This window comes from Scyliorhinus torazame, chromosome 4 (genome assembly GCF_047496885.1).
Source record: "Scyliorhinus torazame isolate Kashiwa2021f chromosome 4, sScyTor2.1, whole genome shotgun sequence".
In the NCBI taxonomy this organism is placed as follows: domain Eukaryota; kingdom Metazoa; phylum Chordata; class Chondrichthyes; order Carcharhiniformes; family Scyliorhinidae; genus Scyliorhinus; species Scyliorhinus torazame.
The window spans coordinates 298,787,174-298,814,372 of NC_092710.1; the positions used below are offsets into that span (position 1 = coordinate 298,787,174).

Consider the following 27,199-nt stretch of genomic DNA (forward strand, 5'->3'; position numbering starts at 1 on the left):
ATTTGCAACTGAATTTTTGCCACTTCCAATGAGTCAAACTGTATCTCAGGCAACTTTAAATGTTTAGCCACCACCATAATTACCTCATCCTTTCGCATTTTGTCAGGTAATGTTAAACTGCAATGTTTTTGCCAAATCTAACAGTCTGCTTTTAGTCTCTGTCCATAAGGAACTGCGTGTGACTGCCTCCACCCCCAAAAACTCCCGAGCCTCTGAAAGAGCCATTGTCCACAACACACTCCCCTCTTAAATTAAAATACCACACATGAAAACCAACTCACATCTCACCGTCTTTAAGTTCACTAAGCCAATCCAATAGATAGACATTAGACTTTTATTCCCCTCAAGCCCCCAATTGTTATGGGTCAGGGTTTAGAGAATCCCAAAGTGTATCATGGAGTTCACCTGACCCACAACTTTTAATAGATTGTGGTATGGGGAGCACACGGCTCACTCTACAGGGTGGAACAGCAGAAATGAAAAGTATTTCTTAAAGCAAAACAATGTTTATTCTATGAACTCAAGTTAACCTTTTTAAAACAAACAGTGAATATCTTAGCAACCATTAATGCAAAGATAATCCCCAAAGAATACAACACTAAGTATGCTGTCCTTTTGCACCCAAAAGACTTAACAAATCTCTAAACAGAAGCACATCAGGGTTTACATTCAAGACTGAAAACATTTATAATTCTTCTGAATTCACCAAATGATCAAGAGATAGTCCTTCATGGCAGAGATCACCAGTACAGTCCTTTGTTTTAACTCCAGGTGCAGCTCATGAAAAACACAGACTCACCCAAGCTTTTTCTCAAACTGAAACTAAAAAGCAGAAGTAAAGCTCAGCTCCACCTGACGAATGTGATATAAAATAGTTACTTTAGAGATATTAGTTAATGTAATGTAGAGATAGGCCAGTTTAATTCTGGTTAGTTCACAGACAAAGGATTTCAGACCGCATGGAAAAGCAGGAAGAGGTGTGTCCACCAAAGTGGGAGAAAAGGATGCTGAGTAATAGGGGCCAGAGGAAGGGATTGGAAGTGAGCCAATCAGAATAGATCAAACAGGTCAGGAGGGACATAGGATGACCTATGGGCGTTGAGTATGTGAAACTTGATGCCATTTGAATGTATCAGTACAGAGCTCTTTGTCTTATATCCTCACTTGGTTCCGGAAGTGCAGAGAGCAAGATGTTATCTGTATCGCTGTGAACTAAGTAAAGCGTGCAAGCTGAATAAAATAACTAATGCTGTACCTGCAAATCCATCTCGACTTTTATTGAGGCCAGACTGACGGGTAAAGAAACTGAGGATTCAACATTTGGTGCCGTAAACCCGGATTTCTCAAGACGGTTCTGACCAACTGCGAAATCAGAATTAGACTGATTATGAACAGGAGGATGGGGAAAAAAGGGCCCACAATGTACAGCTGGAAAATGACCGCGCATTGATTTTTCCCCTCTTCTTATCGTCTGATTAGTCTGGTCACTCGCGGTTGGTACGGAAAGATCGTCTCGACAAAATCAAAGGTCAGTCTGGGGATTAGCAATTTAATTGATGGGATTTCATATTGTTAATTCGGCTTGGGTTAGGTTATGGAGTTGATGTGACATTTGAAATTGGAAATGGTTCAACTCCATGTGTGAGTTAATTCGGCTTGGGTTAGGTTATGGAGTTGATGCGACATTTGAAATTGAAAATGGTTCAACTCCATGTGTGAGTTAATTCGGCTTGGGTTAGGTTATGGGGTTGATGGGACATTTGAAATTGAAAATGGTTCAACTCTATGTGTGAGTGTGTTAAATATATAGTTGATTAAGCTAAAATTGTACCCTTGGACTGTGGTGGCGAAGGGCGCAGTTCTGAGGACTAGTTGAGATTGTGGGGAATGCTGCCTATTGGTTGAAGCAGAAGTCTCTCAAAGGGTTAACAGCAGCAGCCAAAGTTAAAAGACAGACAGTGCTTCTCACTCAGGCTTTGAGATAACAGCAGCAGCCTGTAGTGTAATCGGATACCTTTCCTTTGAGTCAGTGAACACCAGCAAAGTTACATTTTGAATTAATTAAAGGAAACCAGTGGGTTTCTCCACCTCTTTGATAAAAGTTATTATTTTCGAAAGCAATTGATTGATATTGCCAGAATCTTAAGTTTTACTTACTTGAAATAATGCTTATCTCATTTTATCTGGAGATTAATAGAAACTTAAAGAAGATCACGGACACCATTTTAAAAAGTGTAAATCTGGTGATGATAGTTGATTTTGCCAACATTTATGTGAATGTAAAAGAAAAAAAACTTGTTAAAAGAAAAAAATTTTAAGATAAAGAATTAAGTTGTAAATGTTATACAAGTTTGTGTTAAGCAAATCGTAAATTTAGTTCTGAGTTGAGATCAGAGCTAAGCTTGCAAGTTGCAGTAATTCAATTTGAATTTTCAAACATTTTTAAGTTTAAAAAAAACCCACTGTTAGAACCTTTTCAATCGCTTTGCCAAGAAAAAAACCCCCAAAAAAACGCGCAAGTAGAGACAGGAAAGGCACGGGTGAAACAAAAGATGAGCTACGTAGTTCAATAATGGCTGGCCTTGAATTGACAGAAAATGATAAATTCAATAATTTAGAAAATGTTCACTAAAAGTTCCGACTGCACCTGTAGCATTGTCTGCACTAATTCCAGAACCACCAGAGTATAATAATTGATATCCAGTTACTGCTCCCAGATTCCAATTATGCCAGTAACTCAAGCCCTTTTGGGTGATAGTATGGGTCCTGATTTACCATCTGCACGATCAGTAGAGAAAGAGGAGCTCTGTTTCGCAAGCCCAGTTAGCTCTAGGACCAGATCTCGGACAGCGAGAGAGGGGCTTGATCCTCACCAGAAACAATTAAGTATACCACCTAAGTCTCTCCAAACTAAGGAGAAACCACAAGGTTCGGGAACAAAGGAAGCTGCAATAGATGATTTTAAAGAGAAAGAACTCCCTCTAGTGACAGGGAGAGACTTTGAAGTCTTGGAACAACCAGGGGAAATAGCTAGAGTGCCCCCTGGTGAGATTCGGAGACAGTTGCCGATTAGGAAGATACCAAACCCACCCAAAGGGACCCTCAGCTCCTTTTTATGGCCCACCGAATGCATCAACAGCTTTACAACCACAGCCCCCTCTGAGGGGCCATTGGTCTACTGGGAGAAGAGGACGAGGCAGATATAGAGGGAGCAATGCATGTTTTAATTGCGGCCGTGCAGATCACTGGCAACAGGAATGCCCCTTTAAAAGACAGGCAGTAGAAGGAGATTATCCGACCCAAAGGAGGGGGTACCCACCAAGGGGAGGATAGACGAGATACACTGACTTCTCCCAGGAAAACCCTTTCCCAACACAGGATTGGCTAGCTAATTTAGCCATAAGGACTCTCCAATCGGACAGGGAACCTATTATCTCTCTGCAGATAGGAGATCAACATCACCCATTTGTAATCGACACTGGAGCAGCCATGTCTTCTGTGCAATCAGAACTTCGACTACCATTATCCGACCACACGCAGCAATTGTTGGGGTTCCAAGGACAGGTGTGTGAGTATCCTATTTCTGAACCTGTGACAGTCACTTACGAGAATAAGTCTGCAGATCATCAGTTTGTAGTGACTACTGGATTGGACTGTAACTTGTTGGCCCGAGATTTACTGTGTATCTTCCAGCTACAGCTAGAGTGCGGAGATGAGGGGGTAACAGTTAAATCATGGAGGATGAGACAACAGTGCTATATTTCTATCACCCCCCAATGGTGGACGTTAGACATTGAACAGTCACTGCATCACGTTACCCTGGCCTATGACAGAACTGGACGAAACAGGGAGTTGGAGGACAAATACCGGCCATTAATTGGGACCGAATGGCCAGTCAAGGTTACAGCCACAGTCACGGGAAAAGAAGGTACAGCCGATTTTGTTACAATATCACCACATGTATGGCCACAGTCAGCTTCGGTAAGCCCTCATATTACACGTCCGGTCCACGACCAGTACCATGCCAGGGATATGGGGTGAATGGTAAGGAGGGTAGTGGATCATTCGGATCCAACAGAGTACGCACTTCAAGTCATGCCATAAGATATTTTGAGGTCCCTGAAACAATTAACACTCGACTGCAGCATCACTGGGGACATGATGTGTTGGAATATGTCAATCCACAGGTCTGGGCGGAATACCCATCACAAGTGGGAAAGACAAATGTTACACCTATTAAGGTAATGATTAAGGATCATGTAAAGCTACCTTCCATTCGGCGATACCCCCTGAAATCCCAAGCTGCTCCGTCAATAGACAAATTAATTCAAGAGCTGTTGCAACAGTGTATTTTGGTCCCTTGCCAATCAGAATGTAACACCCCCATACTTGTTATGCCTAAACCAGCCAAACCAGACCAGTACCGATTAGTACAGGATTTACGTTCAATCAATGCCATCGCATAGCCGTTACATGCTCTCGTCCCTAACCCTGCCCACATACTGGCTCAAATTCCAGCTCAAGCCCGGGTCTTCGCTGTAATTGACCTTCAGCACGCCTTCTTTGCCCTCCCACTTGCGACTGAAAGTCAATATTTGTTTGCCTTCACTTACAATGGGCAGCAGTATACCTGGACCCGACTGCCACAGGGGTTCGTCAACTCACCTACACTCTTCTCCAGATGTCTGCAGACCCAACTCCAGGCCTTGACATTGGAGCATGGTTCCACTCTAGTGCAGTATGTAGATGACATATTGGTGGCAAGTCCTGACGAGCCCAGTAATAGGGATGATGTGATCCAATTATTGAACCACCTATCCTCGTTGGGTTATGTTGTCTCACAAGCAAAGGTCTTGGTGGCTCAGAGAAAAGTTAAGTTCTTAGGAGTTTTACTTACAGCCACAGAAAGAAGTCTCGAACCCAGTAGGATTGAACCAATATGCCAATTCCCCGCCCCTACAATAGCCAAGGAGGTTCGTCATTGGCTGGATATGGTGAATTATTGTCGGCAGTGGATACCAAACATCGCTGTCTATACAAAGCTGCTGACGCCTTACACTAGTGAAGAGGGGAACTTTACTCTCACCACCGAGGCACTCGAGGCCTTCCGTTGCCTGAAGCAGGCCTTGTTACAAGCACCGGCCCTCGGTAGGCCCCTATACGACCGACCATTCCAGATATACTGTACTGTTCTGGAAGGATGTTCAACAGCGGTACTAACCCAGCAACATGGGGACAAGCACCGGCCCGTAGCATATTACTCTTCCAAACCCAACCCAGTGGCGTTGGGCCACCCTGTTTGCACCCAGATCTTGGCAGCGATATACAATAGTTTGCAGGCTGCTGCCAATATCACTCTCCAACAGGATATTACGGTGTATAGCTCCCACTCGGTAATCGCACTATTGGGGCAACTGCAGACTCAGCATCTTACCGCAGCTCGTCAGAATAGGTATGAAATATATCTTTTGAACAATCCACATCTGACATTTAAATACTGTACCACTATCAATCCAGCCTGTTTCCTTAGCGGTCCCCCTGTCCATGAGGACGCACCTGGTCACGACTGTTTAGCCTTGATTCAGGAAACTACCACAATAAGGGACGATCTGAGTGATATTCCGTTAGAACAACCTGACATGATTATGTATGTTGATGGCAGTGCATTAGTAAGCCCCACTGGCCGGAGACTGTCCGGTTATGCAATCATAGATCAGGATGGTCTGATTCTAGAAGCGGCAGCTTTCCAGACCCCTTATTCAGCTCAACAAGCCAAACTTTTTGCCCTCATCCGTGCATGTATACTTGGGGGAGATCGCCGGGTAAATATCTACACTGACTCCCGATATGCTTTCGGGGTAGTTCATGACTTCGGACAACTCTGGAAGACTAGGGGATTCCTTACCTCGGCAGGCACAGAAATATCCAACCGGGGTTTAGTTAATGACTTACTGCAGGCCCTCCTTATGCCCGCGCAGATTTCCGTTATTAAATGCGCTGCCCACACGAATGGTAGGACCCCAGTTGACGTTGGTAATGAACGAGCAGATTGTGCAGCACGGACAGCCGCGCAAATTCAGCAAGTGATGGTGCCTAAGATGTTAAGTCAGACTAAACTATCTACTATAATATGTCTGCTTCTGACAAGTCAATGCCAACCATCCAAGACGTCATAAGGTTACAGGAGGACGCTCCTGAGAGTGATAAACAAATGTGGAAACGGTTAGGTTGTACATATGATTCTGTTTCCTCTTTATGGACCACGCCAGCACATCAGACTTGTATGTCTGATGTACTGGCTTTATGGGTCATTGAATGTGTACACTTTGCAACTCATTGTGGGGCTCGAGGGACTAGTGATTTGTTGCTGGACACTTGGTGGCACCCTAAAATGCAGGGGTTGGCCCAAAGTATCAGTAATCGGTGTTTGATTTGTCAGCAATATAACACCGGAAAAGGTATCCCTTGTGGGATGGGGCAAACCCCGTTGCCCAGTGGTCCCTTTGAGACGCTCCAAATGGATTACATTGAGTTGGAAAGGTGTCAATGTTATAAATATGTTTTGGTCATTGTGGATGTGTTCAGCAGATGGGTCGAGGCGTATCCGACTACCGATAATAAAGCTGCTACTGTGGTTAAAGTTCTGATGCGAGAAATCATTCCCCGGTACAGTAGACCAGCTCAGTTGAGTTCTGATAACGGGCCTCATTTTCTTGGACAGATTAACCTGCCTCCCTTCTCCAGTGCTATTTTACAGGTGTGGAGCATGATGGAGTGGCTACGCACCGTCTGTGTGATATTTGGCCTCACTTCGCTTGGAGTGTTATTGGCGACGGACATGGAAAAGGGGAATATTATTTATATTTGTAACCCCAACCAATCTACAAGGATAATTCACTTATGCAAAGGTGATGTTCTTCGCTGCCCCCATATACGAGGACATGGTATCGACTCATGGAAGGTCGTCAAAGTTAAGGAGAATGCAGGACTCATGAAGCAATTGCAACGGTCCCGGCGATGGGAAGGGAATATTATATGGACATTGTCTTGTTTTTGGAATACATGTAAATTTGATTTTGGATGTGTTAAGATTGGTGCAATAAAGGTAACATCAGGCCGTCAGAAGAGCGTAGGAAGAGGCTATGAGAAAGTGAAAGGGACTAGAGAGAGGACGGGGCGTGTGAGAAGGGAAGTACAGCTAGAACTTAGGTTACCGGGTGATACACTTAAGTTAGTTAAAGGCCAAACTGAGGAAAACCCGGGTAGTATGAATCTCTTCTACCAGATTTACCACCGCTTGTATGGCCAGGGACGGGTTGTCTGCTACCCGAACCCCGCAGCGGTGTCTAGGTTATTTTCTGTTTCACCGCCTTGGGGCACTCCCCAAACGGTGGTTCATTGTCAGCATTCCGAGCCACTGCCCGAGCAAGTCACTCTTCCTTACGATCCAGGTTCAGCACCACCGGCTATTTGCCTTCCCCTTCCTCGGGATAATTCCCATTCACAGTATGATAGGCTGCAACGGTGGAGGGCGTATATACCTAGCCACTTCACTCCCAATACGGATTCCCGGTCGTACGAGAATTGTTTCCGCAGTAGAGGTGGACACGAATATAACATGTCTGTTCCCCACCTGTACGGACAGGAGGTGCCATATCACCCAGGCGTCTGGCCAATGCGTTTGTTACAACACCACTTGCGTTCCACTGAACGCCGGCCTCCAGCTCCTTTGTGGCTGGGCGAATGTCTCTCATATCACTGTTGGGACTAGGGCTTTCTGCATTGCTAGGCGGCCCGAATGGGCATTCCAAAGCTGGATAAACTGGGCTACTAGGGGATCCCTACGCAACCGATATACTGATTGTGATGCTAGCCTGCACACGGAGCAAGGATACTACTTTTTATTTAATGGTACAGCGACCAACGTTTTGTCACCCCCATTTCCCCGCCAAATTGCTATAGGGACTCTAGTCCCTACCACAGTCCCCTGCCCTTCGGCGTGGAAGCTACATAATCAGTTAGCACGCCGGGCAGTCTCTGCTGAATTTTGCGAGAACTGGAAAAAACCTCAGGTTCTTGCACCCAACCGGGGCCACTCAGCCGGGTGGGGGATTCTGAGCGTATTGACACTGGGAGGTGTGGGGGGTTCCTTGGCTGTCAGTGATAGGAATTATTTTATTTGTGGCCTCACCATCTTGGGAAATGAAACCTTGGGAGCCCTCGGGCAATAACCAAGGAATTGTCTCAGCTACGGTTGTTTGCAATGCAGAACCGGTATGCTCTTGACTATCTTCTGGCCCGTGAGGGTGGGGTATGCGCCATAGTGCAGGGCAAGTGTATCATGGGAGTTCAGGACTTGACCGCTAACATCACTAAATTTATGAATCACATACGGGATCACCTGGACGGAATGCAGGATCCTGGCTCTTGGGGTAATTGGGGATTTGGGGGTTGGAAGGACTGGTTGATAAATATGGCCATGTATTTAGTGGTGGCTATCGGCTGCATCTTTATGGGCCTGGCCATCCTTAAATGTGTGATGGGAAGAATGCCCTTAAAAACTTAACTGTTAAAATCCATGAGGGTGCAGCAGATGAGGGCGGGCTAAGCCAGGAATTGGAAATGCAGCGACGGATCTTTTTAGATGAGGACCCGTAGCTATGGATTGGATAGTCCGGTTATCATGGAATGATAAAAGGAGGGAATGACGAATGTGATATAAAATAGTTACTTTAGAGATATTAGTTAATGTAATGTAGAGATAGGCCAGTTTAATTCTGGTTAGTTCACAGACAAAGGATTTCAGACCGCATGGAAAAGCAGGAAGAGGTGTGTCCACCAAAGTAGGAGAAAAGGATGCTGAGTAATAGGGGCCAGAGGAAGGGATTGGAAGTGAGCCAATCAGAATAGATCAAACAGGTCAGGAGGGACATAGGATGACCTATGGGCGTTGAGTATGTGAAACTTGATGCCATTTGAATGTATCAGTACAGAGCTCTTTGTCTTATATCCTCACTTGGTTCCAGAGGTGCAGAGAGCAAGATGTTATCTGTATCGCTGTGAACTAAGTAAAGCGTGCAAGCTGAATAAAATAACTAATGCTGTACCTGCAAATCCATCTCGACTTTTATTGAGGCCAGACTGACGGGTAAAGAAACTGAGGATTCAACACACCCAAACTCTGACATCACTCCAGTAACATGAGCAACTCCATTTCTTAAAGGTACATTTCTTAAACACCCATTTCTTAAAGGTATTCTCACATGACAATTTTAACTTTATTCTCATTCAGGACCACTTCAAATCCATAATCTACCTCCCTCCAAGTTTGGCCTGAATGGAAAGCTATCACTGCTCCCTGGCTAAGGTTTCTGACTAAAATAGTAGGCAAGTCACGCTTAAAGGAGATGCTGTTTTCATGTGTGTGTTCTACTCATCTTTTCAAAGGAACAGCTTAAGATATCAAACCAGCAGGGAAGACATTCCCTATTTTAACCTCACCTCCCCCAACCCAGTTACCAGTTTCCATCAGGCAGACAAAGTTAAAATCTGGGCCACTCAACCATTTGACCCTGTCATTCAAATACATAATGGTTGAACTAAACCTCGTCCTTCCCACCTTTACTTCATATCCCTTGATGACAAAAATCTGTCTAGTTAGATCAGTTTTGAAAGCTTCAAGTGAACTAGCATGAACAACCATTGTGGGGGAGGGGGTGTGGGGGAGGGGGTGCAGAGGAAGGTGGTTTGGTGGGGGGTAGAGAAGCTCTGATTTCAACTCCCTTAAGGTCATAGATTAGAGTGCAGTAGAATACCATTCAGCCTGCCATGTCTTTACTGTCTCTGTCATATAGCTATCCAATTTAATCCCACTCCCCTGCTCTTTCTCTATAGTCCTGTATATTTACCTTATTTTAAAAAAAAAAGTTTTATTATAATTTTTAGCAATTTATATACAAAACATACAATAACACAGAATAACAATTAAGCAGCAAGAACCCCTCCCCAACCCCCTGCCTTCCATTGCAACAGTCTAACTTAGTTAGTCTGACAGTTAGGCCTTTACCCGCCCAAATAAACCCAGTCACCAGCCGGTCAAACTGCCTAAAAAATGTCTTGGGCAGGAATAACAATAGAAATCTCTGCCCAAGTTTTCCATTCGGGGTTCGATAACAGTGCCTAAGTCTTTAATTTAAAATGGCCAATTTTAATCAGGCCTAAGCTCTAGGCCCTGGTAGATCACCACAGCAGGTCCACCTTGACCTTCTCCACCAGACTTGTATAATTCAACTTCCGGAGTTCCCCCAGTCCCTTACTATTTGGATGTCCAAATACCGAAAATGACTTCCAGCTAGCTGGAACAGTACTACCTTAAGCCCCTCTCTCTGCCTCGATACCTCACCCACAAAGTATTCGCTCTTTCCTATATTTTACTGACAGCCAGAGAAGGCCTCAAAACTCTGCAAGATCCCTATGATGTTACCCATTGATGCCTCCGGATCCCTCAAGTATAATAGCAAATCGACGGCGTGTCGCAAAACCTTGTGCTCCACCCCTCCACTAACTATTCCTTCCCATGCTTTCAAGGACCTCAGGGCCATAGCTAGTGGCTCTATTGCTAATGCAAACAACAGAGGGGACTTTGGACATCTCTGCCTGGTGCCCGGGTGTGGACGAAAGGGGTCATTAGTCACTTTGTTAGTGCAAATACTGGCAAATGGGCCACATACAACAACTGCACGCACTCTACAAACCCCCGGTCCAAACCCAAATTTTTCTAATACTGCAAACAGATAGTCCCACTCTACCCGGTCGAACGTTTTCTACGCGTCAAGCAAAATTATGATCTCTGGAATCCAACCCTTCCCTGGGATAAGTACCACGTTCAACAGCCATCACACGTTTGCCGTCAACCTCCGCCCCTTGACAAATCCCGTTGGGTCTTTCCCCACCACCTCCGGAAGACGGGGCTCCAGCCTTAACACCAACACCTTAGCTAACATCTTCAATCCACATTTAACAGGGAGACCGGACAATATGACCCATAGTCTAAGGGATCTTTGTCCTTTTTAAGGAGCAGGGAAATCGATGCCTGCCTCAGCGACTGTGGCAAAGCAGCTCACTCCAAGGAATCCCTGAACATCCCCAACAATAGAGGCGAACAGGTCTGCAAATATTTTATAAAATTCTACTGGGAACCCATCGGGCCTGGTCCTTCCCCAACTGCATTAATTTCAGTGCCTCCTTGATCTCATCCAACTCCAGCGGAGCTTCTCGGTCCTCCCGTAGCTCCTCCTCCACCTTGGGAAACTCCAACTCCCCCATATCTCTCCCTTCCCATAGCAGTTCAGACCAGTATACATTTTAATAGAAGATCTTAAATACCTTATTCACCTTCTCCTGGTCCAAGACCAGCCCACCCATCCTGCGCCCTCATCTGAGTAATCTCCCTCTGTGTCTCCAATTTCCTCAATGATATGCCAGGAGTCCTTTAGCTCACTTCTGCTGTTGCATCACCCTATCTGTAGAGAGCAACTTGAACTGCGTTTGCAGTTTGTTCTCTCTGCTAATAGTCCTGGAGATGGGCTCTCCGCATACTTGCGATCAACCTCTATAATGTCATCTACCAGATTTACCCGGTCCCTCCTTGCCTCTACATGCGCCTTGAAAGTTAATTTATCCCCTAATTACTACCTTCAGTGCTTCCCATAGTATTGAGGGTGAGACCTCCCCATTATCATTATTCCAAATATAATCCCAGATGACCCCTGAGATCCTTGCACAAAACCCCAGCTCCGCCAGCAGACCCACATCCAACTACCAGCCCTTGCGATGTTCCCGGCCTACCTCCAACTCCAGGTCTACCAATGTGGGGCATGATCAGAAATGACAACTGTAGAGTACTCAGATTTCTTCACTTCTGCCGATAGCGCTCGGCTCATGTCAAAGTAGTCAATCCTGGAAAGTACATTATGAACTGAGGAGAAGAACGAAAACTCTTTCTCCCCCAGATGTCCGAAATGCCAAGGGTCTGTCCCCCAATGTCCTCCATAAAAGCATTTAACGCCTTTGCCATATCCCTGTGACTAATGATCCCAACATAGAACAATCCATCCTTGGGTCTAGCACGGAGTTCCCATAATAAGTTGATGGGTGTCCTGATCCGTTATCACTGCCAGCAGCCATTTCATGAAATGAAATGAAAATCACTTATTGTCACGAGTAGGCTTCAATGAAGTTACCGTGAAAAGCCCCTAGTCGTCACATTCCGGCGCCTGTTCGGGGAGGCTGGTACAGGAATCGAACCGTGCTGCTGGCCTGCCTTGGTCTGCTTTCAAAGCCAGCGATTTAGCCCAGTGTGCTAAACCAGCCCCTACATTGTATTGTCTCAATTCGATGCGTATACATTCACCAACACCAACTGTTTCCCTTCTAAACCCCCGTTACTATCACATACAGCCCGCATCAGATATTACCTTCGCTGAACGAAACTGGACCCTTTTATCAATGAGGATTGCCATCCCCCCGGGCCCTGCTATCGAACCCCGAATGGAAAACGTGGCTCACCAAAGCCTTCTGAAGATGCACCTGGTCCCACTCGTGCATGTGGGTCTACTGGAGAAGCATCACATCGGCTCGTTTCTTTAAATGAGCAAAAACAAACGCTCTTTTGACTGGGCCCCCAGGCCTCGCATATTCCAGGTGACCACTCTTATCAGAGGTCACACCCCCTTCCCCCCTCAGCCTCGAGTCAGCCAGTAACACCGCGATAGGTCGTAGCTCCGCCAATGATTACCAGGTTGCAGGCCCACCTAAGATGGAATCCTGCCCCACCTAAATGGTGTAATAGAGAAAAATACCAGTTGTCAGTTTCCCCCTCCCCAGTCAGATAACCTGTCATCTCCTCTAATCCCCTCCCTCCCCTCCCACCGCCCCTATAAAGCCTAACCTAACTGACCCGATAAGTCTTAGTCCCATCCCCCACTTGACCTCCGTGAACTAGTCTACTTCTCAGCGCTAGTAATATGATCACCCCACCCCAGATTCCACCTATTCCTTAACCATCACGGTTGTTTCTGCCCAAGCTCGCCCTTCCAACTAATCCACTTCCCCACCCATATTAAGGAAAAGCCTTCGACAAAGGGAAGACACCCCCATCCCAACAACTACTGAGCTCGTACAGAAGGATAATCATGAAAGCAGAACAGAGGAAATGCCCCAATCCAAACGTCTCTACCAGTACTCCAACTCAACTCGTAACATAGAACATAGAAAATACAGCACAGAACAGGCCCTTCAGCCCACGATGTTGTGCCGAACCTTTGTCTTAGATTAATCATAGATTATCATTGAATTTACAGTGCAGAAGGAGGCCACCCGGCTCCCCGAGTCCGCACCGGCCCCCGGAAAGAGCACCCCACCCAAACTCAACACCCCCACCCAACACCAAAGGCAATTTTGGACATTAAGGGCAATTTATCATTGGCCAATTCACCTAACCTGCACATCTTTGGACTGTGGGAGGAAACCGGAGCACCCGGAGGAAACCCACGCAGACACGGGGAGGACGTGCAGACTCCGCACAGACAGTGACCCAAGCCGGAATCGAACCTGGGACCCTGGAGCTGTGAAGCATTGTGCTATCCACAATGCTACCGTGCTGCCCTTAAGAACAAATAAATCTACACTATATCATTTTACCGTAATCCATGTACCTATCCAATGCTTGAAGGTCCCTAATGTTTCCGACTCAACTACATGTAACAACATGAACATGAACAATAAAACAGTAAAATAGTAAAGCCCCAACCATTTAACAGTCAAACCGCATCCCTCAAACCATGCCCAGTCCATGACCTCTGATAAAGTCCTCAGCCTGCTCCGGAGTTTCATAATAAAGGTCCTTTGAGTCAAACATAACTCTTAGCTTTGCTGCTTAAACCCATCCCAAACCATACTCTTCGATTGAACAGGGCCGTCTTCACCTTATTGAAGGCTGCCCGTCACTTTATCAATTCTGTGCAGATATCTTGGTATACGAAGTTACCATCCCAATTGATGTTTCAGGCTTTCTTGGCCCATTCCAGGACCCGTTCCATCCTTTGGAAGCTGTGGGACCGAATGATCGCCACTTGAGGTGGCTCATTCGGTCGAGGCTTCTGCCTCAAAACCCTGTGTGCCCTCTCTAGCTCTGGCACAGCAAATACCTTGCCGCTCAACAGCGGAGAAAACTTCACAGCAAAGTATTCGGTCAGTCTTGAGCCTTCAACTCCCTCCAGTGGACCCACGTGCCTCAGGTTCATGTGCCTGGACCTGTTTTCCATATCATCCAGTTTAGCCTTGAGGCCTTTATTCCTGTCTCCAACGATTGCCATTTCGGTCTCCAGTTACATGAGTCAGTCTTCGTGTGAGATAAGGCCTCCTCCACGCCCTTCAGCTTTTCCGACTGTTCGCCTACCGCCTTAGTCACCTTGTTCAGCTGCTCCTGACCGGGCCCAAAACCTCCTCCACCATAGTTTTAAATGATGCCTTCAATTCCTGGCTATGCCTCTGGAAACGTTCATCCATTTCTCCACTGAATTTCTTTAACTCTTTTGCCATCACTCCCTCCATCATGTCGAGAGTGATGGGCATGACCACTTCCTCCATCATCTTTGATGAATCCTTGCTTCAGCTCGGTACCTGAAGTTTCACAACTCCGCCCCTGTTGATGTTGATTTTGACATTGCCTGATTTCCAGCTGTTTGGCTGCTCTGTTGTTTTAGGTGTAGTGAAAGACCATAAGACATAGAAGCAGAAGTAGGCCATTCAGCCCATCAAGTCTTCTCCGCCATTCAATGAGATCATGATTGATATAATCCTCAATTCCACTTTTCTGTCTTATTACTATAACTCTTGAATCCATTATGATTAAAAATTGATCCATGTCAGTATGGAACATACTTAAAAAAAGGTTTTCATGTTTCTCCCTGACACTATCTCATCGAAACAAAAATTAACAGAGTATATAATTTATTTGATTTCTCAACATATAACCTAGATGTTTTCCTATGCTGGATCAGGAATCAATGAAACTTCTGCTTAAAACAATCTGCTGTAGTCATCATAATTTTTCATACAGGTTTTCTATAATTCAAAATCAAATCAAAATCAAATCAAATTAATGTTTGTTTTGCTGATAATCAAGTAGTTCAACTAATGGCGAGCTGATGCAACTCAATGTGTACTTTATTAAGTGCCCAAATAGAAGTTTATGTATCAAGTTACATAATGGAAAATGTGAACATTTCCAATAATGGTATTAAAATAAATGTACAATTGTAGAGTGTACTTACTTCTTCTTCCTCCCCTTCCTCCTCTTCCTCCTCTTCTTCACCTTCTTCCTCAACTGCTTCATCTGCCATTGCTTCAGCATCTTCTTCTTCTTCGTCTAGGTCTGCACCAGATAATTCCCAGCCATAATACTTGAAGGGTTCTGCCAGGGTTTGTATACCAGATAAATTGAAAGTTAATAATGTTTTCATGTAACATTTACATTTCATGTAATAATCGTGGTTGGACTTTCTCAAACAAATTCCATTGTTGTGTATGTGATAATATTCTGAGAGTAACATGAGAACTGAATATATTCAAGAGCTTGATTTTGACAGAACTTTTTCTGAAAGGTGCTAAAGGACTCTAAAGGTTTTTGATTGAAATTTCATAGACCTGTTAGAAAAACTGAAGCCCAAGAGATTAAAGGGGCAGTGGCAGCACAGGAAATAAATTAGCTGAGAGACGGAAAGCAGAAAATTGCAGTGAAAAAATGTTTTACGTATTGGATAAAAGTATAGAGTGATGTCCCCCAGGCATTGGTATAATGCCCTTTCTCATTATCAATTTAGTGATTTTTGATATTAGTGATCTGGACTTGGATATAAAGGGAAAAATGTCAATATTTAAAGATTATATGAAAAGCTTGGAAATATGGTAAACAGGAAGATAAGTAGCATACTTCAGGAGTACATAAACTGGTGACATGGGCAGGCAATTGGCAGAATAAAATCCAATTTGGAGAAGTGTTGAGGAAAAATGAGAAGCAGTGTAAATTAAATGATACAAATTTAAAGAACAAAGAGAACTGCGGCTGGATTCTCCGATTCTCAGACTAAGGGTGCAATCTTCCCAAAAGGGAACAAAGAGCTCGAGCGAGCATGTTTGGCCGCGTGTTTCCCGGCACTCGTAATGCCCAGAAACACATGGCTATTCAACGCGACTCACATTGAATAAGGGGCCTAAATGGGAAGCTGAGGTTGCACATAGCCCCAGGTGGCACTGTCAGGGTACCCAGTGAGCACCAGCAGTGCCAGGTCACCACCCTGCCCAAAGAGCATGCAGCTGGGGGCCTCCGATTCACTTGGAGACTCCCATGAGTGCCTTCCGTTCGGTCCCCGTTTGTGGGGACCAGTGCTGAACGGCGATCGCCCGAGGTCCCCGAGGTGAAAGATTGAATCCCAAAGCCTCAGGTACCTCATGCATATTAGAGTAAGGCTCACGGCCTTGGTCCAATATGCAGATTTGCCAAAAAGCTGACTTGCCCATTGTGGGCGGGATTCTCTTTGCAACGCCTCGCGAGATTCAATGCAGGGTCTCCCGGCTTTCACGGCCATGCTGCGCCGTGGCGAGCTGCTTTTCCAGTGCAGTATGGCCGGAAGATCATGCCCTAAGTGTTGACACCGGGGCAGGATTTGTGGACTTCCACGACAGCAAAATTGGTGCCTCACCTGGATCGATTCAGCAACTGTGGAGGGGAGAGCACTGGCACCACATGGAACACAATCAATTCCAATGAAAAATGGTGCCAGATTCGCCGGATTCGTGATTGACACTCAGGAGCCCGACAAGCTGCAGCCGTATATACACATTTCACTCTCCACACACATTCAACCCAGCCAACAAGATGGCACTGGTTGCACTCATATGGCTGATGGATCGGTTGGGACCAGAGGGCATCTAGGGGATTAGCCTGGAACGACATTCATACAACCTGTGGCCCTATGCCAACAGTGGGCAGTCAGTGACGTGTGCAGCTGCATGGCTGTCTTGCAGGCTGTGGCAATGGTGTTCCCTGCTCATCCACCCTGATCCCACCCGCAGACTTTAGTTGTGGTCTTTTCTGAGATACCGAAACAAATTGGTTCCAGGGAGCTGACATTTTTCCGACATCTCCTCAAAACTATCAAACCTTCCCTCCACAAACCTCTCCAGACCCTTTGCCCTGCCATGACCTAAATGTTGAGTCCAAGCCCATCCACACAAAGTGATGATTGGGCAGCACAGTAGGTAGCACTGTTGCTTCAAGCGCCAGGGTCCCAGGTTTGATTCCCACTTGGGTCACTGTCTGTGCAGAGTCTGCACCTTCTTCCTGTGCCTGCGTGGGGTTCCTCTAGGCGCTCCCTTTTCCTCCCACAAGTCCCGAAAGATGTGCTGTTAGGTGAGTTGGACATTCCCGAATTCACCCTCTTGTGTACACGAACAGGCACCAGAATGTGGGGACTAGGGGATTTTCACAATAACTTCACTGCAGTGTTAATATAAACCTACATATGAGACTTATAAAGATTATTATATATAGGAGCCAACAACGACATGCAACTATGTTTAAAGTGCTGTCTGAACGGATTCCAGATTCTGAAGTACACACTACCATAAAATCACTTAGGTGCAGAAGGAGGTAATTCGGCCCATCGAGTCTGCAGCACTCCTCTAAAAGAGCACCCTACCTAGGCCCATGTCCCCACTCTATCCCCATAATCCAATAACTCCGCCTAACCTTTTGGAAACTAAGGGTCAATTTTATCATGGTCAATTCAACTAACCTGCACATCTTTGGATTGTGGGAGCAAACCGAAGCACCTGGAGGAATCCCACCCTTTTTACTTCCCCTTCTGTCCTCTCTAAAACAATGATATCCCGGCACATTAAGCTGCCAGTCCTGTCCCTCCTTTAACCATGTCTCTGTAATTGCAATTGCATCATAGTTTCATGCAGTAATCCAGGCTTTCAGTTCATCTGTTTTACCTGTTATAATTTTTGCATTGAAGCAAACCGCCCTCCAGACCTACAGTCCCGCTGAGCCCTGCAGTTTCCCTTTGCCTGTTCTTACTCTGCACCATGTTTATCTCAGTCTCACTTTTCTCCCCAGTCTCTAAACTTACTGGCCTGCTGTTCCGGTTCCCACCCCCTGCAATTACTTTAAACCCTCCCGAACAGCACCATTCTCGGGTCTTCAAGGAAGTAGAAGCTGAGATAGAGGGTCCATTGGTTATAATATTCCAAAATTTCTTGGATGCAGGTAAGGTTCCAGTTGATTGGAAAAATGCTAATGTAACACCCTCATTCAAAAAGGGAGGGAGGCAGAAAGTAGGAAAGCATAGACCAGTTAGCTTTACATCTGTCATTGGGAAATTGTTAAGACTCCATTATTGGAGGAGTAATAACAAGACATTTGGAAAGTCAAAATGCAATCCATCAGAATCAGCATGGTTTTATAAATTATGTTTGACTAATTTGCTAGACTTCTTCGTAGATGTAAAAAACCAAGCGGATAATGGGGATTCTGCAGATGTAGTGTATCTGGACTGCCAGAAGGCATTTGATAAGGTGCTACACAAAGGCTTAATACACAAGATAAGACGACATGGAATTCGGGATGATTTATTCACTTGGATAGAAGACTGACTAACTAACAAAGTACGAAGTCTTACAACACCAGGTTAAAGTCCAACAGGTTTGTTTCGATGTCACTAGCTTTCGGAGCGCTGCTCCTTCCTCAGGTGAATGAAGAGGTATGTTCCAGAAACACATATATAGACAAATTCAAAGATGCCAAACAATGCTTGGAATGCGACCATTAGCAGGTGATTAAATCTTTACAGATCCAGCGATGGGGTAACCCCATGTTAAAGAGGTGTGACTTGCATCAAGCCAGGACAGTTGGTAGGATTTCGCAGGCCAGATGGTGGGGGATGAATGTAATGTGACATGAATCCCAGGTCCCGGTTGAGGCCGCACTCATGTGTGCGGAACCTGGCTATAAGTTTCTGCTCGGCGATTCTGCGTTGTCGCGTGTCCTGAAGGCCGCCTTGGAGAACGCTTACCCGGAGATCAGAGGCTGAATGCCCTTGACTGCTGAAGTGTTCTCCGACTGGAAGGGAACATTCCTGCCTGGTGATTGTTGCGCGATGTCCGTTCATTCGTTGTCGCAGCGTCTGCATGGTCTCGCCAATGTACCACGCTTCGGGACATCCTTTCCTGCAGCGTATGAGGTAGACAACGTTGGCCGAGTCACACGAGTACGTACCGCGTACCTGATGGGTGGTGTTCTCACGTGTAATAGTGGTATCCATGTCGATGATCTGGCACGTCTTGCAGAGATTGCCATGGCAGGGTTGTGTGGTGTCGTGCTCACTGTTCTGAAGACTGGGTAGTTTGCTGCAAACAATGGTTCGTTTGAGGTTGCGCGGTTGTTTGAAGGCAAGTAGTGGGGGTGTGGGGATGACCTTGGCAAGATGTTCATCATCATCAATGACGTGTTGAAGGCTGTGAAGAAGATGTCGTAGTTTCTCCGCTCCGGGGAAGTACTGGACGACGAAGGGTATTCTGTCGGTTGTGTCCCATGTTTGTCTTCTGAGGAGGTCGGTGCGGTTTTTCGCTGTGGCGTGTTGGAACTGTCGATCGATGAGTCGAGTGCCATATCCCGTTCGTACGAGGGCATCTTTCAACGTCTGTAGATGTCTGTTACGCTCCAGACGCACAGAACAGCCATGGGGACCAAATTCGCACCCCAATACGCCAACATCTTCATGCACATGTTTGAACAGGACCTACTCTCCGCACAGGACCCTCAACCGACGTTATACACCAGATACATCGATTACATTTTTTTCCTTTGGACCCACGGCGAAGAATCACTGAAACGACTACACAATGACATTAATAGGTTCCATCCAACCATCAGACTCACCATGGACTACTCTCCAAAATCAGTTGCATTCTTGGACACACTCGTCTCCATCAAGGACGGTCACCTCAGCACTTCGCTTTACCGCAAACCCACGGATAACCTCATGATGCTCCACTTCTCCAGCTTCCACCCTAAACACATTAAAGAAGCCATCCCCTATGGACAAGCGCTCCGTATACACAGGATCTGCTCAGACGAGGAGGAGCGTAACAGACATCTACAGACGTTGAAAGATGCCCTCGTACGAACGGGATATGGCACTCGACTCATCGATCGACAGTTCCAACGCGCCACAGCGAAAAACCGCACTGACCTCCTCAGAAGACAAACATGGGACACAACCGACAGAATACCCTTCGTCGTCCAGTACTTCCCCGGAGCGGAGAAACTACGACATCTTCTTCACAACCTTCAACACGTCATTGATGACGATGAACATCTTGCCAAGGTCATCCCCACACCCCCACTACTTGCCTTCAAACAACCGCGCAACCTCAAACGAACCATTGTTTGCAGCAAACTACCCAGTCTTCAGAACAGTGAGCACGACACCACACAACCCTGCCATGGCAGTCTCTGCAAGACGTGCCAGATCATCGACATGGATACCACTATTACACGTGAGAACACCACCCATCAGGTACGCGGTACGTACTCGTGTGACTCGGCCAACGTTGTCTACCTCATACGCTGCAGGAAAGGATGTCCCGAAGCGTGGTACATTGGCGAGACCATGCAGACGCTGCGACAACGAATGAACGGACATCGCGCAACAATCACCAGGCAGGAATGTTCCCTTCCAGTCGGAGAACACTTCAGCAGTCAAGGGCATTCAGCCTCTGATCTCCGGGTAAGCGTTCTCCAAGGCGGCCTTCAGGACACGCGACAACGCAGAATCGCCGAGCAGAAACTTATAGCCAGGTTCCGCACACATGAGTGCGGCCTCAACCGGGACCTGGGATTCATGTCACATTACATTCATCCCCCACCATCTGGCCTGCGAAATCCTACCAATTGTCCTGGCTTGATGCAATTCACACCTCTTTAACCTGGGGTTACCCCATCTCTGGATCTGTAAAGATTTAATCACCTGCTAATGGTCGCATTCCAAGCATTGTTTGGCATCTTTGAATTTGACTATTAATGTGCATCTGGAACATACCTCTTCATTCACCTGAGGAAGGAGCAGCGCTCCGAAAGCTAGTGACATCGAAACAAACCTGTTGGACTTCAACCTGGTGTTGTATGACTTCGTACTGAGTTTAGAAGAGTGAGAGGGGATCTCTTTAAAACTTATAAAATTCTCACAGGATTCAGAAAGCATATTCCCGATGGTGGGGTGTCCAGAACTAGGGGTCATAGTTTGAGGATAAGAGGCAAACCTTTTAGAACTGAGGAGAGGAGAAATTTCTTCACCCAGAGAGTGGTGAATCTCTGGAATTCACTACCATAGAAAGTAGTTGAGGCCAAAATGTTGTGTAATTTCAAGAACGAATTAGATATAGCTCTTGGGGCTAAAAGGTCCAAGGGATATGGGGAAATGTAGGATTAGGGTATTGAACTTGATGATCAACCATGATCATAATGAATGGCGGAGCAGGCTCGAAGGGCCGAATGCCTTCTCTTGCTTCGATTTTCTATCTTTCTATGTTCGATCAGCCATGATTGTATTAAATGGCGAAGCAGGCTCAATGGGCTGAATGGCCTACTCCTGTTCTTTTGTTACTATGTCAGATCAGTTCCTAAAGCACGTTACTAAACCAGGCGGGTTTTTACGACAATTGATAATAGTTTCTTGGTCACCATTTAAGTTATTAAAATCACTGGTTTAAAATACATACAGGCATTACGTCTGCTAAAAGAATCATAGAATTTACAGTGCAGAAGGAGGCCATTCGGCCCGTCGAGTCTGCACCGGTTCTTTGAAAGAGCACCCTACCCAATCCCACACCTCCACCCTATCCCCATAACCCAGTAACCCGACCCAACACTAAGGGCAATTTTGAACACTAAGGGCAATTTTAGCATGACCAATCCGCCTAACCTGCACATTTTTGGACTGTGGGAGGAAACCGGAGCACCTGGAGGAAACCCACGCACACACGGGGAGAACGTGCAGACTCCGCACAAACAGTGAACCCAGTCGGGAATCGAACCTGGGACCTTGGAGCTGTGAAGTAATTGTGATAACCACCATGCTACCGTGCTGCCCAAAAAGCTGTAATTAAAGAGTTGTGTGAAGTCATGATTCATTTCAATCACTTACTTGATTACAGATAAAGGTCTAATTGCTTATTGTTATGATTGCTGGCGATTCCCTGGAGAATAGATCATTTATGAAGAAGCGGTGCTTAGTCCTAGCAAAGCAGGTCATGGAACTTAGTGGGATATAGATGATGTAATTAATGGAAGGAGCCAGGTCCATCTGTAGTTTTGCAGTCTGCTGGAATATTTGAAGTTCAACAGCAGTTTTGCCAAATGCTGTTAGGTTGACCAAAAGTTTACTGGATATGCTCTTGAAAGGAACTGTCTCCAAAAGTCTCCACAAGCTAAGAAAGTAAATCTGTTGCTAACATTATTTATAAGTGGCATTTTAACACTTATTGGGTTGCTTAATTGGAATTAGTGGCATGTGTAGATAGTGAGTTACCAGGTTTTTCCTTTTATTTAAAAACTGTTTAACTGATAATTGTAAAGCTATTTGATGTTAATATGGTTAATTCTGTGTTTAAATTGAAGTTTGATTTAAGGTAAAAGATACCTATTGGTCAGAGTCAATTATTCCTGAGGTGAAATATCCTTTCCTCACAGTTTTACAAACAGAATTTTTCTGTTTTCTTGTCCTGTATCCTAAAAGTTGTGGTCTCGTCCGACCTCCAACCACCACACCCGACCACTGCCATTCTCCTAACTCTGTGTGCCAGTTTGCTCCAGATTCATGCTCTCTGTGGGTTCTTGACTTCTCTGTGCCCTGGAGTTGACCAATATATTAAATTTGTCACAGAAATCATGAAGCAGTTTGAACAAAAATAGCGACTGTAATTATTAACTACCTAATTTTACACAGTTATTGCAGACCAAGAATATCAGTCAATGTAATCATAAATACGCTGTATATTTTGGCTGTATTGTAACATTCAAACATGCAGTAACTTTTAAAGTCAGACTGAAAGAATTGTTTGTGGTGATAGAAAATCTTGACTTACTTTCCATAATATGAATAACTTCTTCCAAAAGAGCTTCTGGCGTTTTCTCAGCAATCTCCAATATTTTATACATGGTTGTGGTAAGTGCTCCTTCAATCCCATTCCGGCTATTTATGTACTCAGCGATAATCCTGCGATAATAATTCATTTCTTGACCTTCTGGATAACCTCCTTCAGGAACCTCAGGCAATGTGATTTCTAAATTTCATAATGAAACATAATTTAATTTACCCTCCCATACATTTGGAAATTCATCACATTTCATTTAAAAAAAAATTTTAATTTATGAGTTCTGTAATCTATGTACCAAAGAATATTAACAATATTTAATTTGCTAAATTTGCCCTTGGGAGGTTCCCAGCCCGTGCTTTTATAAAGAATATTATTCTTGCGATGTGATACAACATTGGCAAGACGTATTTAACCTAGTTGCCTCAAGGGCATTTGGAATCACCCATATGGTGTGGAAACAGTTATTTGAAGGCCAGAGTTGGCATTTCACTTCTCTAAAGAACAACATTCACCTAGTTAGGTTTTCCATAGGTAAATACAGCTACTTCATGGTTATATTTGGGCAGCATGGTAGCATTGTGGATAGCACAATTGCTTCACAGCTCCAGGGTCCCAGGTTCGATTCCGGCTTGGGTCACTGTCTGTGCGGAGTCTGCACATCCTCCCCGTGTGTGCGTGGGTTTCCTCCGGGTGCTCCGGTTTCCTCCCACAGTCCAAAGATGCGCAGGTTAGGTGGATTGGCCATGATAAATTGCCCTTAGTGTCCAAAATTGCCCTTAGTGTTGGGTGAGGTTACTGGGTTATGGGGATAGGGTGGAGGTGTTGACCTTGGGTAGGATGCTCTTTCCAAGAGCTGGTGCAGACTCGATGGGCCGAATGGCCTCCTTCTGCACTGCACTATTATATTCTGGTACCACCTTTAAGTTGCCAAATGTCTATAAATTAAATTTAATAACTTGCTGGTGTGACAGAGGCGGACTTACAATGAAACACTGAGTGCTGCAGCTCAGGGTCCAGGCCAATGGGGGGCCCCATACTGAGAGATGGTAGCACAATGGCAAGCACTGCTGCTTCACAGCGGCCAGAGACCCACGTTCGATTCCCGGCTTGGGTCACTGTCTGTGCAGATTCTGCACGTTCTTCCCGTATCTGCGTGGATTCCTTCCCAGTGTTCCAGTTTCCTCCCACAAGTCCCGAAAGACGGGCTTGTTAGGTGAATTGGATATTCTGAATTCTCCCTCAGTGTACCCGAACAAGCGACATAGTGTGGCGACTAGGGGATTTTCACAGTAACTTCATTGCAGTGTTAATGTAAGCCTACTTGTGATAAAGATTATTTATTTATTATTTATTTATTTCATATAAAGCTCACATTGTGAAAAAGGAGAGAGAGGGATGACAAAAGCTGGTGGACTCCAACTTGGAGGTTGACCAATTACTGATGCATAGAAAAAATTTGACTTGACTTCCAAGAACAAAGCGGTGCATCAGTTACCACATTCTAGAGGCACCTTCTATGAACATGGGTAAGCTTACTTGTGACACTAATAAAGAACATTAGATGTCAGAGGTGTGGGAGCACCAATCAGACCTGGCAGCTCTGAATTTGCTGATTTCTGGAACCTTTCAACGGGTAATACATTGGGCTCTGTGTAGTGGATTGTTAGAGTGAGAAAAACAAGTTTACCAGACTTTGAGAGATGCTGGAGACTTAGAGCAGTTCAGACAGATCTCCTGAATTGCTGTGAGGTTTCTGAACTTTAATTAAGTGAAGCAGCAGCCAGGTTTCTGACATTTGGCAGAGTGGGGAGCCTAAAACAAAAGTGAGATCGCCGACCTAACTTCGGGATGTGAGCCTGTGAAGCCTTCAGTGAGGCGAGGAGAAGGCGCTGGCCAATGGCCATCGAGGGGAGCAGTGGGGTGATGAGGGCAGGCGGGCAACTAACCAATGAACAGAGGCAAGGCCAGGAGCACATTCAGTCGTTAAGGCTTGAGCGAGAGCCGAGAGGTGAGCAGTCGGGAGGTGCGAAGGCCAGGCAGGCGGCAGCATCGTGCTTTTCGAGGAACAGCAGCCAGCAGGGCGATGCAACCAGAATCAGAGGGTAGGGCTGAGAGTGAGAGGACTGTGCAGTAATCGGACCAGGCAGTGAGAGTGAGAGAGCAGAGCCAGGCCAGATAGCCAGCAGCCAGTCAGGAGCATATACGGTCATCGAGGCTCAGGGCTCACAGTCAAAGGGAGTGAATTGACTTTCAATGTAGAAGCCACATCAAGGCTCTGTCCTGGACGTGTTTGGTGGGACAGACAAGCTGCAGCTTGCCCCTGTAATGGGTCTCCACAATATTTAAGGGTGACTTGAAGGCCTCACAGATACAAAGCCACTTACCCCACCCTGGCCCAGGGGCGACCCCAACCTGGAACCCCTCAACCCCTGACCAAGCCCAACCACCCTGAGCGCTGTCTCACCCTTGAGAACTGGGGCAGCAGCTCCAGTGCCATTGAGTTGCTTACCGGAAAATGGAAATGGCTACTTACCTCCTCTTCCCCTCAGCAGCCATTGCACCAGCTTCACGTTTATAAAAAGTACTAAATGATGCCCGTGTGATTTCTCGCTGGTGAGTCAGGTAATTCCAGGGATGCCGCTGCATTCGACTTCAATCACACGAATGAGATCGAAATGAATGCAAATGAGGGTTAATGATATTCTTGCCATCTTTGGGCGAGATCCGGAACTCGCCATTGTTGTAGGCCGGGTGAATTGCAAACTGGTTTGTGCCTGGCATGAATCTCAATTTTGATCTTTCCCACTATTTACCCGGCGTAACCAGATTCTCTCCAGGTGCAACATAGTGGGTGAATCATGCCCAATGGATCAGGAATGAATTTTCCACTTACCCAGTTAATGTTGGGAAAGTTAAAGTCCCCGACTATTACTACTCTATTTTTCCAGCAGCTATCTGTAATCTCCTTTTATATTTGCCTCTTGATTTCCCACTGACTATTTGGGGGCCTAGAGTACAGTCCTATCAAAGTGATCTCATCCTTCTTATTTTTTAGTTCTAGCCATATAGACTCAGTGGGTGAACCCTTGGATATATCCTTTCTCTGTACTGCCATGATGCCAGGGGCTGGTTTAGCACAGGGCTAAAGAGCTGGCTTTTAAAGCAGACCAAGGCAGGCCAGCAGCACGGTTCAATTCCCGTACCAGCCTCCCCGATCAGGCGCCGGAATGTGATTGGGGCTTTGCACAGTAACTTCATTTGAACCCTACTTGTGACAATAAGCGATTTTCATTTCATGTTGTCCCTAATCAAAAACGCAACTCCCCCTCTTCTCATATCTCCTGGTCTATCTTTCCTATGGCATCTGTACCCCGGAACATTGAGCTGCCTGTCCTGCCCCTCCTTTAGCCATGTTTCAGTAATAACTATAATATCCCAGTTCCATGTACCTATCCATGCCCTGAGTTCATCTGCCTTTCCCGTTAGGCCTCTTGCATTGAAATAAATGCAGTTCAATCTGTGTCTCTGCCTTCCACTTTTCTCCTTACTGGCTTTTGTTTCTATCCCTTCTTTACTACGCTCTGACTTCCTGCATTGGTTCCCATGCCCCTGCCACATTAGTTTATTAGTTTAATTCTCCCCAACAGCGCTAGCATATAACCCCCCCCCCCCCCCCCCCCGAGGATATTGGTTTGGTTCCAGTCCTGCCCAGGTGTAGACCATCCGATTTGTAATGCTTCCACCTCTCCCAGAACCGGTTCCAATGTCCCAAAAATCTGAATCCCTCCCTCCTGCACTATCTCTCAAGCCACGCATTCATCCTGTCTATCCTACCATTCCTACTCTGACTAGTACGTGGCACTGGTAGTAATCCCGAGATAACTACCTTTGAGGTCCTACTTTATAATTTAGCTCCTAGATCCCTAATTCAGCATGTAGGACCTCATCCCATTTTTTTTACCTGTATCGTTGGTGC

At 45.7% G+C, this 27,199-nt stretch overlaps 1 protein-coding gene across 3 annotated transcripts in view; it reads right to left on the reverse strand.

The window, feature by feature from the left end:
• ak9 (adenylate kinase 9) overlaps positions 1 to 27,199 on the reverse strand; it is a 544,334-nt gene that overhangs the window by 251,313 nt on the left and 265,822 nt on the right. For all 3 annotated transcript variants that reach the window (XM_072499993.1, XM_072499992.1, XM_072499994.1), the window contains exons 21-22: positions 23,212 to 23,409; positions 15,336 to 15,475 (exon numbers count right to left, since the gene is read on the reverse strand). In XM_072499993.1, the coding sequence (XP_072356094.1) occupies positions 15,336 to 15,475; positions 23,212 to 23,409 (338 nt within the window). The remainder of the gene's footprint in view (positions 1 to 15,335; positions 15,476 to 23,211; positions 23,410 to 27,199) is intronic.